Below are 15,660 nucleotides of genomic sequence, written 5' to 3'. Positions count from 1 at the left end.
AGTCCCCATTCCACTGACTGAGCATGCACAGTTGTAATGGTCTTAGATGAATGCGCGCAAAAGGAACTATGTCCATTGCCGCTACCATCAACCCGATCACTTCCATGCACTGAGCTACGGAAGGAAGAGGAACGGAATGAAGTATTCGACAAGAGTCCAGAAGTTTTGTCTTTCTGGCCTCTGTTAGAAAAATCCTCATTTCTGAGGAGTCTATAATTGTTCCCAAGAAGGGAACCCTTGTTGACGGGGATAGAGAACTCTTTTCCACGTTCACTTTCCAGCCGTGAGATCTGAGAAAGGCCAGGACGATGTCCGTGTGAGCCTTTGCTCGAGGGAGGGACGACGCTTGAATCAGAATGTCGTCCAGGTAAGGTACTACTGCAATGCCCCTTGGTCTTAGCACCGCTAGAAGGGACCCTAGTACCTTTGTGAAAATCCTTGGAGCAGTGGCTAATCCGAAAGGAAGCGCCACGAACTGGTAATGTTTGTCCAGGAATGCAAACCTTAGGAACCGATGATGTTCCTTGTGGATAGGAATATGTAGATACGCATCCTTTAAATCCACCGTGGTCATGAATTGACCTTCCTGGATGGAAGGAAGGATAGTTCGAATGGTTTCCATCTTGAACGATGGGACCTTGAGAAATTTGTTTAAGATCTTGAGATCTAGGATTGGTCTGAACGTTCCCTCTTTTTTGGGAACTATGAACAGATTGGAGTAGAACCCCATCCCTTGTTCTCTCAATGGAACAGGATGAATCACTCCCATTTTTAACAGGTCTTCTACACAATGTAAGAACGCTTGTCTTTTTATGTGGTCTGAAGACAACTGAGACCTGTGGAACCTCCCCCTTGGGGGAAGTCCCTTGAATTCCAGAAGATAACCCTGGGAGACTATTTCTAGCGCCCAAGGATCCAGAACATCTCTTGCCCAAGCCTGAGCGAAGAGAGAGAGTCTGCCCCCCACCAGATCCGGTCCCGGATCGGGGGCCAATATTTCATGCTGTCTTGGTAGCAGTGGCAGGTTTCTTGGCCTGCTTTCCCTTGTTCCAGCCTTGCATTGGTCTCCAAGCTGGCTTGGCCTGAGAAGTATTACCCTCTTGCTTAGAGGACGTAGCACCTTGGGCTGGTCCGTTTTTACGAAAGGGACGAAAATTAGGTCTATTTTTTGCCTTGAAAGGCCGATCCTGAGGAAGGGCATGGCCCTTACCCCCAGTGATATCAGAGATAATCTCTTTCAAGTCAGGACCAAACAGCGTTTTCCCCTTGAAAGGAATGTTTAGTAGCTTGTTCTTGGAAGACGCATCAGCCGACCAAGATTTCAACCAAAGCGCTCTGCGCGCCACAATAGCAAACCCAGAATTCTTAGCCGCTAACTTAGCCAATTGCAAAGAGGCGTCTAGAGTGAAAGAATTAGCCAATTTGAGAGCATTGACTCTGTCCATAATCTCCTCATAAGGAGGAGAGTCACTATCGAGCACCTTAATCAGTTCATCAAACCAGAAATATGCGGCTGTAGTGACAGGGACAATGCATGAAATGGGTTGTAGAAGGTAACCCTGCTGAACAAACATCTTTTTAAGCAAACCTTCTAATTTTTTATCCATAGGATCTTTGAAAGCACAACTATCCTCTATGGGAATAGTGGTGCGTTTGTTTAAAGTAGAAACTGCTCCCTCGACCTTGGGGACTGACTGCCATAAGTCCTTTCTGGGGTCGACCATAGGAAACAATTTTTTAAATATGGGGGGAGGGACGAAAGGAATACCGGGCCTTTCCCATTCTTTATTAACAATGTCCGCCACCCGCTTGGGTATAGGAAAAGCTTCTGGGAGCCCCGGCACCTCTAGGAACTTGTCCATTTTACATAGTTTCTCTGGGATGACCAAATTTTCACAATCATCCAGAGTGGATAATACCTCCTTAAGCAAAATGCGGAGATGTTCCAATTTAAATTTAAAAGTAATCACATCAGATTCAGCCTGCTGAGAAATGTTCCCTAAATCAGTAATTTCTCCCTCAGACAAAACCTCCCTGGCCCCCTCAGATTGGGTTAGGGGCCCTTCAGAGATATTAGTATCAGCGTCGTCATGCTCTTCAGTAACTAAAACAGAGCATCCACGCTTACGCTGACAAGGGTTCATTTTGGCTAAAATGTTTTTGACAGAATTATCCATTACAGCCGTTAATTGTTGCATAGTAAGGAGTATTGGCGCGCTAGATGTACTAGGGGCCTCCTGAGTGGGCAAGACTCATGTAGACGAAGGAGGGAATGATGCGGTACCATGCTTACTCCCCTCACTTGAGGAATCATCTTGGGCATCATTGTCATTATCACATAAATCACATTTATTTAAATGAATAGGAATTCTGGCTTCCCCACATTCAGAACACAGTCTATCTGGTAGTTCAGACATGTTAAACAGGCATAAACTTGATAAGAAAGTACAAAAAACGTTTTGAAATAAAACCGTTACTGTCACTTTAAATTTTAAACTGAACACACTTTATTACTGCAATTGCGAAAAAACATGAAGGAATTGTTCAAAATTCACCAAACTTTCACCACAGTGTCTTAAAGCCTTGAAAATATTGCACACCAATTTTGGAAGCTTTAACCCTTAAAATAACGGAACCGGAGCCGTTTTAAGCTTTAACCCCTTTACAGTCCCTGGTATCTGCTTTGCTGAGACCCAACCAAACCCAAAGGGGAATACGATACCAAATGACGCCTTCAGAAGTCTTTTATAAGTATCAGAGCTCCTCTCACATGCGACTGCATGCCATGCCTCTCAAAAACAAGTGCGCAACACCGGCGCGAAAATGAGACTCTGCCTATGCTTAGGGAAAGCCCCTAAAGAATAAGGTGTCTAAAACAATGCCTGCCGATATTATTATATCAAAATACCCAGAATAAATGATTCCTCAAGGCTAAATAAGTGTTAATATCAATCGATTTAGCCCAAAAAAGGTCTACAGTCTAAATAAGCCCTTGTGAAGCCCTTATTTACAATCGTAATAAACATGGCTTACCGGATCCCATAGGGAAAATGACAGCTTCCAGCATTACATCGTCTTGTTAGAATGTGTCATACCTCAAGCAGCAAAGGACTGCAAACTGTTCCCCCAACTGAAGTTAATTGCTCTCAACAGTCCTGTGTGGAACAGCCATGGATTTTAGTTACGGTTGCTAAAATCATTTTCCTCATACAAACAGAATTCTTCATCTCTTTTCTGTTTCTGAGTAAATAGTACGTACCAGCACTATTTGAAAATAACAAACTCTTGATTGAATAATGAAAAACTACAGTTAAACACTAAAAAACTCTAAGCCATCTCCGTGGAGATGTTGCCTGTACAACGGCAAAGAGAATGACTGGGGTAGGCGGAGCCTAGGAGGGATCATGTGACCAGCTTTGCTGGGCTCTTTGCCATTTCCTGTTGGGGAAGAGAATATCCCACAAGTAAGGATGACGCCGTGGACCGGACACACCTATGTTGGAGAAAGGATATTTGCAGCTTAATGTAAAGTAAGACTTTAAGATGACTAAGGTGTAGACTGTCCCTTTAAATAGCAAAAGTATGAAAAACAAACTGTTTTTGCATCTTTATGCTTAGGCATCATTTCTTCTATTATCTAAAGTTGGGTACTTAAAAGAGGAAGTTTAAAACATAAATTGACATGACATACATTACAAAGCCAGACAGAATGAGGTTATTGATTAAGAAAGATTAAAAGCAAAAGAATCTTCCCACAACTTCTCCAAATCATTCATGCGAATCTGTCATTTAAACTATATCTGATATAAGTCATAAGACCCTTCCACGTATACAAAAGAGGAAAAATGTGCTGGCACCTGCCATTTCTGCATACTACACTTCCTCTTTTAAGTACACAAAATACAGTTTTCATGAACAGCTTAGCAATTTATCTTGCTATAGCTAAATATAAATGTCATGTTGTTCTTGATTTATCACAAATCATTTTGCATGCAACTTGAAATTCTTTTAATTTAAACTATAATCGCGTTTGTAACGCGTCCATCGCCGTCGGCAGTTACGCACACATCCTCAAAGAAATGTTGGATGCGCGCGCAGCCACTTCAGAGCGAAACAGCTTCAGGAGCTCCAACTCTCAGCTGTAACATAACAGCTGAGAGCTGAAGCTTCAGGCATCTGCCGCATATTGAGCCAGAGCGTGATCGGTGCTCTGCTTCCATATGAGGCCAATACCTGATCGTTACAGACGGTGACACTGTGTGTGTCACCGTCTGTAACGATCTGCTGCTGGTGCCGCCGGGAGGTGTGGGCGGGTGGGCGGCTCAGCAGGGAAGGAGAGGGAGTGCCCTAATACAAAAAAAAAAGGAAAGGGGGAGAGAGATCAAAAGAGAGAGCGAGCAAAAGAGAAGGGGGAGAAAGAGAGCAAAAGAGAGGGGGAGAAAGAGAGGGGGAGAGAGAGCAAAAGAGAGGGGGAGAGAGAGCAAAAGAGAGGGGGGAGAGAGAGAGCAAAAGAGAGAGGGAAGAGAAAGAGAGCAAAAGAGAAGGGAGAGGGAGAGCAAAAGAGAAGGGAGAGAGGGAGAGCAAAAGAGAAGGGGAGAGAGAGCGAGCAAAAGAGAAGGGGGAGAGGGAGAGCAAAAGAGAAGGGGGAGAAATAGAGCAAAAGAGAGGGGGAGAGAGAGCAAAAGAGAGGGGGAGAGAGAGCAAAAGAGAGGGGGGAGAGAGAGCAAAAGAGAGGGGGGAGAGAGAGAGAGAGAGGGGAGAGAGAGAGAGCAAAAGAGAAGGGGAGAGAGAGAGAGAACAAAAGAGAGGGGGGAGAGAGATAGAGAACAAAAGAGAGGGGGGAGAAAAATCAAAAGACAGGGGGGAGAAAAAGCAAAAGAGAGGGGGAGAGAGAGCAAAAGAGGTGGTGAAAGAATCCACCTGGATGCAGCGTAAGCTGCATCCAGGTGGATTCCGAAAATGGCAGGGTGGTTCCGTCACCACAATAGACTACCCTTCTAAAAATGGCAGGGTGGTTCCGTCACCACAATAGACTGCCCTTCTAAAAATGGCAGGGTGGTTCCATCACCACAATAGACTGCCCTCTGGGCAGGCTTTCCCACTAGTAGAACAATAAACACTGCCCCTCTGACTACTTTCAGCAAACAGTGTCTAGTTAGTATCCATGAATATATGTCAGTTATGCTCAAGTAGTTATTGTGAACATTGTATACATTATAAAGGGACAGCAAAGCATACCCATATGCTAAATGTCTTGAAAGTGACGCAGCATCTCTATAACATGCTTACTAAAAATCACATCTCTTTTTGAAAAAGGAAGATATTTAACCTCAAAATTTCCAAAGCTTTCCAAAGAGCACTGTGAACAGCTATCCCTCATCTACTCTTTTGCCTGTCATCTGCAGGGTGAAAAAATAACAGACAATCAGCATCATTAGTGTTGATTTGACACTTTTACTGTGATCTCATTGGACTTCACCAAAATCTCAAAATATTTTTTCATGCTACACTTCTTTAAACTGAAGATGGAAGGAAATGACATGCTCCCTTGAAAGTCATAGGTCAAGCATCTTGATTGGATGCTGAAAATACCTTTACAATGGGATGTGGCTACTGAGCAAATTTTGAGGTAAAATATCTTCCCTTTTTACAAGGAGATATTCATGTGATATTTTCACCTTTTTATAGGGTGACATGTCCCTTTAATCTGAGACATTGGGGCCGATTTATCAATGTCTGGCAGACATGATACGCTTTAGCCAGACAGCATATGCTTAATTCCTGCTTCCGGTGAGCCTGAAGGCTCGCACGGAAACAGGGGTATTTGCCCCCATTCAGGCCATGATAAATCGGCCCCATAACTGGGAAAGATTACAATGAAAACAGCACTAGCAAAGATAGGTTACATGGATCAATAGTAGAAAACACTTTATAAAAATGTTCAGACATAAATTATTACAACTGATTTACATATTAACAAAAGAGAACAAAAAAAAACAAAAACAAAAAAAACCCAGAAATATATTTATACATTTGACATGTTTTTGTACCTTTTATCTGTCTCAGCTTCCAAAAATATATGTGCAACTGACACAAAGCCCTTGCATACCAAAAAAAATATAAAATATTATAAACAAAGAATTTACATTCAATGTATAGCTTGGCCTAAAATCACTATGGCCTAGATTTGGAGTTCGGCGGTAGCCGTCAAAACCAGCGTTAGAGGCTCCTAACGCTGGTTTTGGCCGCCCGCTGGTATTTGGAGTCAGTGATTAAAGGGTCTAACGCTCACTTTTCAGCCGCGACTTTTCCATACCGCAGATCCCCCTACGCCATTTGCGTAGCCTATCTTTTCAATGGGATCTTTCTAACGCTGGTATTTAGAGTCGTTTCTGAAGTGAGCGTTAGAGCTCTAACGACAAAATTCCAGCCGCCTGAAAATAGCAGGAGTTAAGAGCTTTCTGGCTAACGCCGGTTTATAAAGCTCTTAACTACTGTACCCTAAAGTACACTAACACCCATAAACTACCTATGTACCCCTAAACCGAGGTCCCCCCACATCGCCGCCACTCGATTTAAATTTTTAACCCCTAATCTGCCGACCGCCACCTACGTTATACTTATGTACCCCTAATCTGCTGCCCCTAACCCCGCCGACCCCTATATTATATTTCTTAACCCCTAACTTGCCCCCCACAACGTCGCCGCAAGCTACTTAAAATAATTAACCCCTAATCTTCCGACCGCAAATCGCCGCCACCTACGTTATCCCTATGTACCCCTAATCGGCTACCCCTAACATCGCCGACCCCTATATTATATTTATTAACCCCTAATCTGCCCCCCTCAACGTCGCCGACACCTGCCTACACTTATAAACCCCTAATCTGCCGAGCGGACCTGAGCGCTACTATAATAAAGTTATGAACCCCTAACCCGCCTCACTAACCCTATCATAAATAGTATTAACCCCTAATCTGCCCTCCCTAACATCGCCGACACCTAACTTCAATTATTAACCCCTAATCTGCCGACCGGAGCTCACCGCTATTCTAATAAATGTATTAACCCCTAAAGCTAAGTCTAACCCTAACACTAACACCCCCCTAAGTTAAATATAATTTTTATCTAACGAAATAAATTAACTCTTATTAAATAAATGATTCCTATTTAAAGCTAAATACTTACCTGTAAAATACATCCTAATATAGCTACAATATAAATTATAATTATATTATAGCTATTTTAGGATTAATATTTATTTTACAGGTAACTTTGTAATTATTTTAACCAGGTACAATAGCTATTAAATAGTTAAGAACTATTTAATAGTTACCTAGTTAAAATAATAACAAAATTACCTGTAAAATAAGTCCTAACCTAAGATATAATTAAACCTAACACTACCCTATCAATAAAATAATTAAATAAACTACCTACAATTACCTACAATTAACCTAACACTACACTATCAATAAATTAATTAAATACAATTCCTACAAATAAATACAATTAAATAAACTAGCTAAAGTACAAAAAATAAAAAAGATCTAAGTTACAGAAAATAAAAAAATATTTACAAACATAATAAAAATATTACAACAATTTTAAACTAATTACACCTACTCTAAGCCCCCTAATAAAATAACAAAGCCCCCCAAAATAAAAAATTCCCTACCCTATTCTAAATTAAAAAAGTTACAAGCTCTTTTACCTTACCAGCCCTGAACAGGGCCCTTTGCGGGGCATGCCCCAAGAATTTCAGCTCTTTTGCCTGTAAAAGAATAAATACAATACCCCCCCCCAACATTACAACCCACCACCCACATACCCCTAATCTAACCCAAACCCCCCTTAAATAAACCTAACACTAAGCCCCTGAAGATCTTCCTACCTTGTCTTCACCATACCAGGTTCACCGATCCGTCCTGAAGAGCTCCTCCGATGTCCTGATCCAAGCCCAAGCGGGGGCTGAAGAGGTCCATGATCCGGTCAAAGTCTTCATCCAAGCTGGGCAGAAGAGGATCTTCCATCCGATTGAAGTCATCATCCAGGCGGCATCTTCTATGGTCTTCCATCCGGAGCGAAGCGGCAGGATCCTGAAGACCTCCAGCGCGGAACATCCATCCGGACCGACGACTGAACGACGAATGACTGTTCCTTTAAGGGACGTCATCCAAGATGGCGTCCCTCGAATTCCGATTGGCTGATAGGATTCTATCAGCCAATCGGAATTAAGGTAGGAATTTTCTGATTGGCTGATGGAATCAGCCAATCAGAATCAAGTTCAATCCGATTGGCTGATCCAATCAGCCAATCAGATTGAGCTCGCATTCTATTGGCTGATCGGAACAGCCAATAGAATGCAAGCTCAATCTGATTGGCTGATTGGATCAGCCAATCGGATTGAACTTGATTCTGATTGGCTGATTCCATCAGCCAATCAGAAAATTCCTACCTTAATTCCGATTGGCTGATAGAATCCTATCAGCCAATCGGAATTCGAGGGACGCCATCTTGGATGACGTCCCTTAAAGGAACAGTCATTCGTCGTTCAGTCGTCGGTCCGGATGGATGTTCCGCGCTGGAGGTCTTCAGGATCCTGCCGCTTCGCTCCGGATGGAAGACCATAGAAGATGCCGCCTGGATGATGACTTCAATCGGATGGAAGATCCTCTTCTGCCCCGCTTGGATGAAGACTTTGACCGGATCATGGACCTCTTCAGCCCCCGCTTGGGCTTGGATCAGGACATCGGAGGAGCTCTTCAGGACGGATCGGTGAACCTGGTATGGTGAAGACAAGGTAGGAAGATCTTCAGGGGCTTAGTGTTAGGTTTATTTAAGGGGGGTTTGGGTTAGATTAGGGGTATGTGGGTGGTGGGTTGTAATGTTGGGGGGGGGGTATTGTATTTATTCTTTTACAGGCAAAAGAGCTGAAATTCTTGGGGCATGCCCCGCAAAGGGCCCTGTTCAGGGCTGGTAAGGTAAAAGAGCTTGTAACTTTTTTAATTTAGAATAGGGTAGGGAATTTTTTATTTTGGGGGGCTTTGTTATTTTATTAGGGGGCTTAGAGTAGGTGTAATTAGTTTAAAATTGTTGTAATATTTTTATTATGTTTGTAAATATTTTTTTATTTTCTGTAACTTAGATCTTTTTTATTTTTTGTACTTTAGCTAGTTTATTTAATTGTATTTATTTGTAGGAATTGTATTTAATTAATTTATTGATAGTGTAGTGTTAGGTTAATTGTAGGTAATTGTAGGTAGTTTATTTAATTATTTTATTGATAGGGTAGTGTTAGGTTTAATTATATCTTAGGTTAGGACTTATTTTACAGGTAATTTTGTTATTATTTTAACTAGGTAACTATTAAATAGTTCTTAACTATTTAATAGCTATTGTACCTGGTTAAAATAATTACAAAGTTACCTGTAAAATAAATATTAATCCTAAAATAGCTATAATATAATTATAATTTATATTGTAGCTATATTAGGATGTATTTTACAGGTAAGTATTTAGCTTTAAATAGGAATCATTTATTTAATAAGAGTTAATTTATTTCGTTAGATAAAAATTATATTTAACTTAGGGGGGCGTTAGTGTTAGGGTTAGACTTAGCTTTAGGGGTTAATACATTTATTAGAATAGCGGTGAGCTCCGGTCGGCAGATTAGGGGTTAATAATTGAAGTTAGGTGTCGGCGATGTTAGGGAGGGCAGATTAGGGGTTAATACTATTTATGATAGGGTTAGTGAGGCGGATTAGGGGTTAATAACTTTATTATAGTAGCGCTCAGGTCCGCTCGGCAGATTAGGGGTTAATAAGTGTAGGCAGGTGTCGGCGACGTTGAGGGGGGCAGATTAGGGGTTAATAAATATAATATAGGGGTCGGCGATGTTAGGGCAGCAGATTAGGGGTACATAGGGATAACGTAGGTTGCAGCGGTTTACGGAGCGGCAGATTAGGGGTTTAAAAAAATATGCAGGCGTCAGCGATAGCGGGGGCGGCAGATTAGGGGTTAATAAGTGTAAGGTTAGGGGTGTTTAGACTCGGGGTACATGTTAGAGTGTTAGGTGCAGACGTAGGAAGTGTTTCCCCATAGGAAACAATGGGGCTGCGTTAGGAGCTGAACGCTGCTTTTTTGCAGGTGTTAGTTTTTTTTTCAGCTCAAACAGCCCCATTGTTTCCTATGGGGGAATCGTGCACGAGCACGTTTTTGAGGCCGGCCGCGTCCGTAAGCAACTCTGGTATCGAGAGTTGCATTTGCGGTAAAAATGCTCTACGCTCCTTTTTTGGAGCCTAACGCAGCATTTGATTAAACTCTCGATACCAGAGTTAAATTTATGGTGCGGCCAGAAAAAAGCCCGCGGAGCGTTAGCAGCCCTTTTACCGCCGAACTCCAAATCTAGGCCTATATGAATAGGAATACAGCAAGGGATTTTCTGCCACAAGTAGGGTGATTAGATAGAGGTGTTTCTTTGGGTAATATTTTGCAGTGTTAATAGAGATGGGTTTTAGGGAGTTGTTTTATGGAGCAGTTATGAGACATTACATGTACCAATAACATCAAGTGAGAAACTAGAGCAATACTGGCGGGGGGGGGCAAGAGTATAGATTAAACATAATCTGACAATATTTGAAATACATTTTCAAGGGACATTGTAACAGAACAATTAAGGGACAGATTATGAGTGGCTTGCTAACAGTAACGCATAAGTAGATGAAAACATGAAAAAAGCATATTTATGCAATATTCATATTAAAGAAAGTGTTATACTGTGTATTTACTGTAAATATTTCACATTCCAATGTTCAACACATAGCAGAATACGGGTTCTATGTATTTTTAATTATATATATATATATATATATATACCGTATATATATATATATATATATATATATATATATATATATATATATATATATATATATATACACACACATATATACATACCTATATATAATCATCTATAGGCATAGAAATAAATTGTACCAAAATACCATCAGATATATGTAGAAATATGTATTTATGAATAAATAAATTCTGCAATGTGAAATATGCGATCGAGTTTGTGCATGAGTAGAATCTCCCCCAATCACCCCTGCACACACATTTTTTGCTTCATTGACTTCTATGGGGGAATGCGGTAACACGTTTGCAAAATTATAACTTCCGCTTTTTGTGCGCATTGGGTTAGCGCACGCGCAAAAAAACTTTTAACTTGTAGTACCAGTGCTACCCGACGCATGGAGTACTAGCAATGCCCACTAATGGTTTCCATAGCTCCACTGAAAAACCCAATGTATTAAATATTGCATTATTTCCTGTGTAGGATACACAGATGTCACAATATGCATATGAACATATACATAAGACTAACAAAGACCTTATGTCTGATACCCACAATCAAGCATCCTTAAAAAGCCCACATCTCAAAGCAGATTATCACAATATGAGACCGACTCCTGGGACAATTATACCATGGGTCAAGTGGCCAAAACCTATAAGATGTGATTATACAATGCAAAAGAAGTCTTAATGGGACAGTCAACCCTTCCGTTAACATTATTTGGGATATAAATATAAGAACCGAAGATCCGCCTGCACTATACCCCTTCTGCCATGCCGCCTTGCTTCTGTAGTAATCACTTTCGCTAACTTGTCTAATACCGGGTAAATATGGCAGCCGGACTCCCCCCACCGTTACGTAGCTGCCTTCTTCTTCAAATGATCATCAAATCAGAATCCAATTGCACGCGCTTGCAATTTCTGTCCGAGGACTGGATTCTGATTTGATGATCATTTGAAGAAGAAGGCAGCTACGTAACGGTGGGGGGAGTCCGGCTGCCATATTTACCCGGTATTAGACAAGTTAGCGAAAGTGATTACTACAGAAGCAAGGCGGCATGGCAGAAGGGGTATAGTGCAGGCGGATCTTCGGTTCTTATATTTCTATCTCAAATAATGTTAACGGAAGTGTTGACTGTCCCTTTAATGGCCTTTAAATTAAACTCTAGCAAAGAAAATAAAAGTTAGCAATAAATGTAAAATACTGTTTGCTGTGTTTTCTCTTCTACTTGGGTAAGATGACTCTGTTGAAGCATCCTAAAGCTTTATTTAACCCTCCTATTCTCTGACACACAGGATTATTTTATTATGCTGGGCATGGCTATGAAAGGTCTGGGAGAAATTATATGGTCCCTATTGACGCTCCCCAGCCATACAAACCTGAAAACTGCATCAGTGTGCAAAAAATACTTCAGAAAATGCAGGACAGGAAGACTGCTCTGAATGTGGTACTGCTGGACACTTGCAGGAAATGGTATGTCTCTTCCTGAGCCACTCTTGGCAGAATAAAGCATTTGTAAATCTCTAAATAAATGCTTTTAAAGAAGAAAATCCAATAGAATAACTGCTGCTCTTATAGTGCTGGATACAACAGTGTACAAATATAAAGTATTTTATATTTTTCTGTTAGTTTTTTAAAGAAATATTAAACTCAACAATTAATTACACATAAAATGGCGGCAAAAAACATTGTAATGCATTCTTCATCATGATTGTTTGATTCCACAGGATCTTGTTTATTTCTGTCCATATATATAAATAAAAGAAAAATACTGAAATGTAACTTTAAATAAAATATTTATATGGGAATTTGGAAATGTATGTGTTTCTTAGGAAAAAGTAATCTCTTTCGCTAAATGAAGAAACAATTAAAGGGACATCAAAGTAGCTTTTTATGTTTGCATAGAATATATCAGCAATTACATACTGAATTACAAAAGTGAATTAAATGAGATAAAAACATTTAAAACTAATATCATTAATGACTTGTAAAACTAGCAAACTAAACTAAACAATCACTGTATATTACATAACGGGTTCAGGCAATTTGCCACATATTACAACATTTTTAGATAACATAATTTGATTTCCTACTGTAAGAGTGTAGGACAATCATAATATTTTATAGCAAAAGAAATCATGAATGTATATTGCAATGTTTTTAATTAATTGTGGGCCAGATTACAAATCGAGCGCTAACAGTTACATGTGAGCGATAAGGGGTATATTGCGTGCATCAGGGTTTCTGCTCTTATTACAAGTTGAAAGTAAAAACAATTGATTGAGTGCAATTTACGCTAGAATGATTACAGTGTCCTCAGAGTTCTGGTTAACTGTCGTGAAACAAAAAAGTTTCACAAAACACATAAAAAATACATTACAAATTAGTTACACTCATAATAACACATAATAAAAAATATTCAAAAAATATTGCACAAAAAAATTATAAGGTCTCAGGTGTTAAAAAAAAAGGCAGGCAAATGGCTTTAACATAGAGATACATACATATATATATATATATTTGTGTGTGTGTGTGTATGTACATATGTATTTATTTGTGTATATATGTATTTACAGACGTATATACATATATAAACCCATAAATACATGAATAATGATAATGTCATGCTGAATTCAATTAAAAAAAACTGAATGCAAATGTATGCAGTACAAACAAAGTTATGCTAACTTTAGTCTAAAAAAGAAACACAAGTGTGATTAAGTTAAGAAGCGGATGTTAAGTGCAAACCCTACTAACCAATCACAGTCCTTGTTCTGAAGACCAATTAAATGGCAGTAACTCTAATACATCTTGTGAGAAGTTGAGGAAAGTCAGTTTTGCCGTTTGTTCTGTAGAAGAAAGCCTGTTAGCGGTGTAAATGAAGCGTAATTGTAGAGTGTGCGAATATTGTTAGTATTTCTTTAAATTTATTGTGTAGATAATAAATACAGCAATGACACCAAAGAAAAGAGTTGATTGGTCACCCACAAAAAGGACCAGTATTGTTTTATTACGTGAATCGGGTCTTTCTTAGGCTGAAATTGCAAGACAAGCAGGTGGGTTAGTGACAACATCTGGGTGTATGAAAGTGCTGTTTACGTTATCAGGAAACAAAGTCACTTAAAAACAAACCAGGTAAAGGCTGAAAAAAAGTGCACAAAAGCAACTGATGACAGAAAAATAAAAAGACTGTGTCTGAAGGACAGAAAAATTTCATCTGAGGCTATCAGAGCTGAACTGTGTTCAATTGGTGTTTGTGTGTCAGTTCTAGAACGGTAAGAAGCAGACTATCAGCTATGGTATTAAGAGGTAGAATTCAGAGACAAAAGTCGTATCTGAATCTACAGCAGCACAAGAAACAACTACAGTGGGCAAAAGAACAAATTGGATGGACAGACGATCAGGGGAAGCAAGTTATTTGAAGTGACAAAAGTAAGATATCCTTATTTGGTAGTAATGGCCAAAAATACGTGAGATGTAGAGTAGGAAAAGAGCTACAATGTAAAGCAACCAACAAGCGTTATAATTTGGGCATGTATGGCAGTAAATGTTGTTGGTCGATTTCATGTAATCGACTGCACGCTGAATGAAAGAAAATACATTGACACCATCCTGGAACCAAAACTGCTACCTTCCATCAGGAATCTCTTTCCCAACAATACACCATTTCTATTTCAGCAGGATTCAGCTCCCTGCCACAAAGCAAAAAAAATACTATCAGTGGTTCACAACAAAGTCCATTCCATTGTTGACCTGGCCAGAAAACAGCCCTGACCTGAACCAGAGAGAAAATTTGTGTCACCATTTAAAAAGCCTTGTACGAATGAGGCATCTATCAAATAAAGGCAATTAATTGAGGCGATAATTGCTTCCTGGTACCATGTAATAACGAAGGCAGAGCTTCAAACAATTATTGGCTCAATGGCACGTCGCTGTGATGCGGTTTTAAAGAATAAAGGCTACCCTACTAAATACTGATAGTTCATTGAAACCATAAGTGCATTATAGTATATTATGCATGATTGCAGTATTCCCTCCATAATATTTTTTCTACTGCATTTAATTTGCATTCTGTATTTTTGTATTAAATTCAGCATTAAATTGTCTTTAAATTGACATAAAAACATTTGCATTTGGTGCCAAATAGCATTTCCTATAAGCCTGCAAATTTGCAAAACATAAAAATTTCAAAGTGTCCACAATTTTTGCCACCACTATATATTATATATATATATATATATATATATATATATATATATATATATATATATATATATATATATATATATATATATATATATATATATATATAAGTCTGACTATATAAAATATGATGCACATCCTTCACATGCCTTCCATCAGCAGGAACATTTACTGAATATAGTCAGACTTTCATTTCTGACATAACTGTCATGTTTATATCACCCACAGACTCATGACTTTCTTATATGTTGTTGTTCAGGTACAATTCTGACTGCTCTCTATCAAAAGTGTATCCACTCAAGCCCTGGGGAAATACTGTTTATGGATTTGCCACGTAAGTCAGTTTGGAACATTACAGTAATGGCAAATTATCAATGTATGAGATTCCTTTGTCATAAAATGAACTCATGTAGTCTTATATTGTTTATATAGCTTTATATATATGAAATATGTCAATATCTTTACATGTCAGTCCTCTGGTTAATTTTTAAAAAGTGCCCCAACTGCCCCCCCCCCCAAAAAAAATGTGTAGTGCCTTTTTAAAAATAAAAAATTGTAGCATCTTTAACAACAACAAAAAATACTGCACTAGGCAGTTTTTT

General features: G+C 39.3%; 1 protein-coding gene across 3 annotated transcripts in view; it reads left to right on the top strand.

Annotated features, from left to right (window-relative positions):
* LOC128663107 (mucosa-associated lymphoid tissue lymphoma translocation protein 1 homolog) overlaps positions 1-15,660 on the top strand; it is a 167,587-nt gene that overhangs the window by 108,486 nt on the left and 43,441 nt on the right. For all 3 annotated transcript variants that reach the window (XM_053717266.1, XM_053717268.1, XM_053717267.1), the window contains exons 10-11: positions 12,151-12,328; positions 15,318-15,392. In XM_053717266.1, coding sequence (XP_053573241.1) covers positions 12,151-12,328; positions 15,318-15,392 — 253 coding nt within the window. The remainder of the gene's footprint in view (positions 1-12,150; positions 12,329-15,317; positions 15,393-15,660) is intronic.

This window comes from Bombina bombina, chromosome 6, assembly GCF_027579735.1.
Source record: "Bombina bombina isolate aBomBom1 chromosome 6, aBomBom1.pri, whole genome shotgun sequence".
Classification (NCBI taxonomy): domain Eukaryota; kingdom Metazoa; phylum Chordata; class Amphibia; order Anura; family Bombinatoridae; genus Bombina; species Bombina bombina.
Note: the sequence above shows the minus strand (reverse complement) of the source record. Positions and strands in the feature narration are given on the sequence as shown.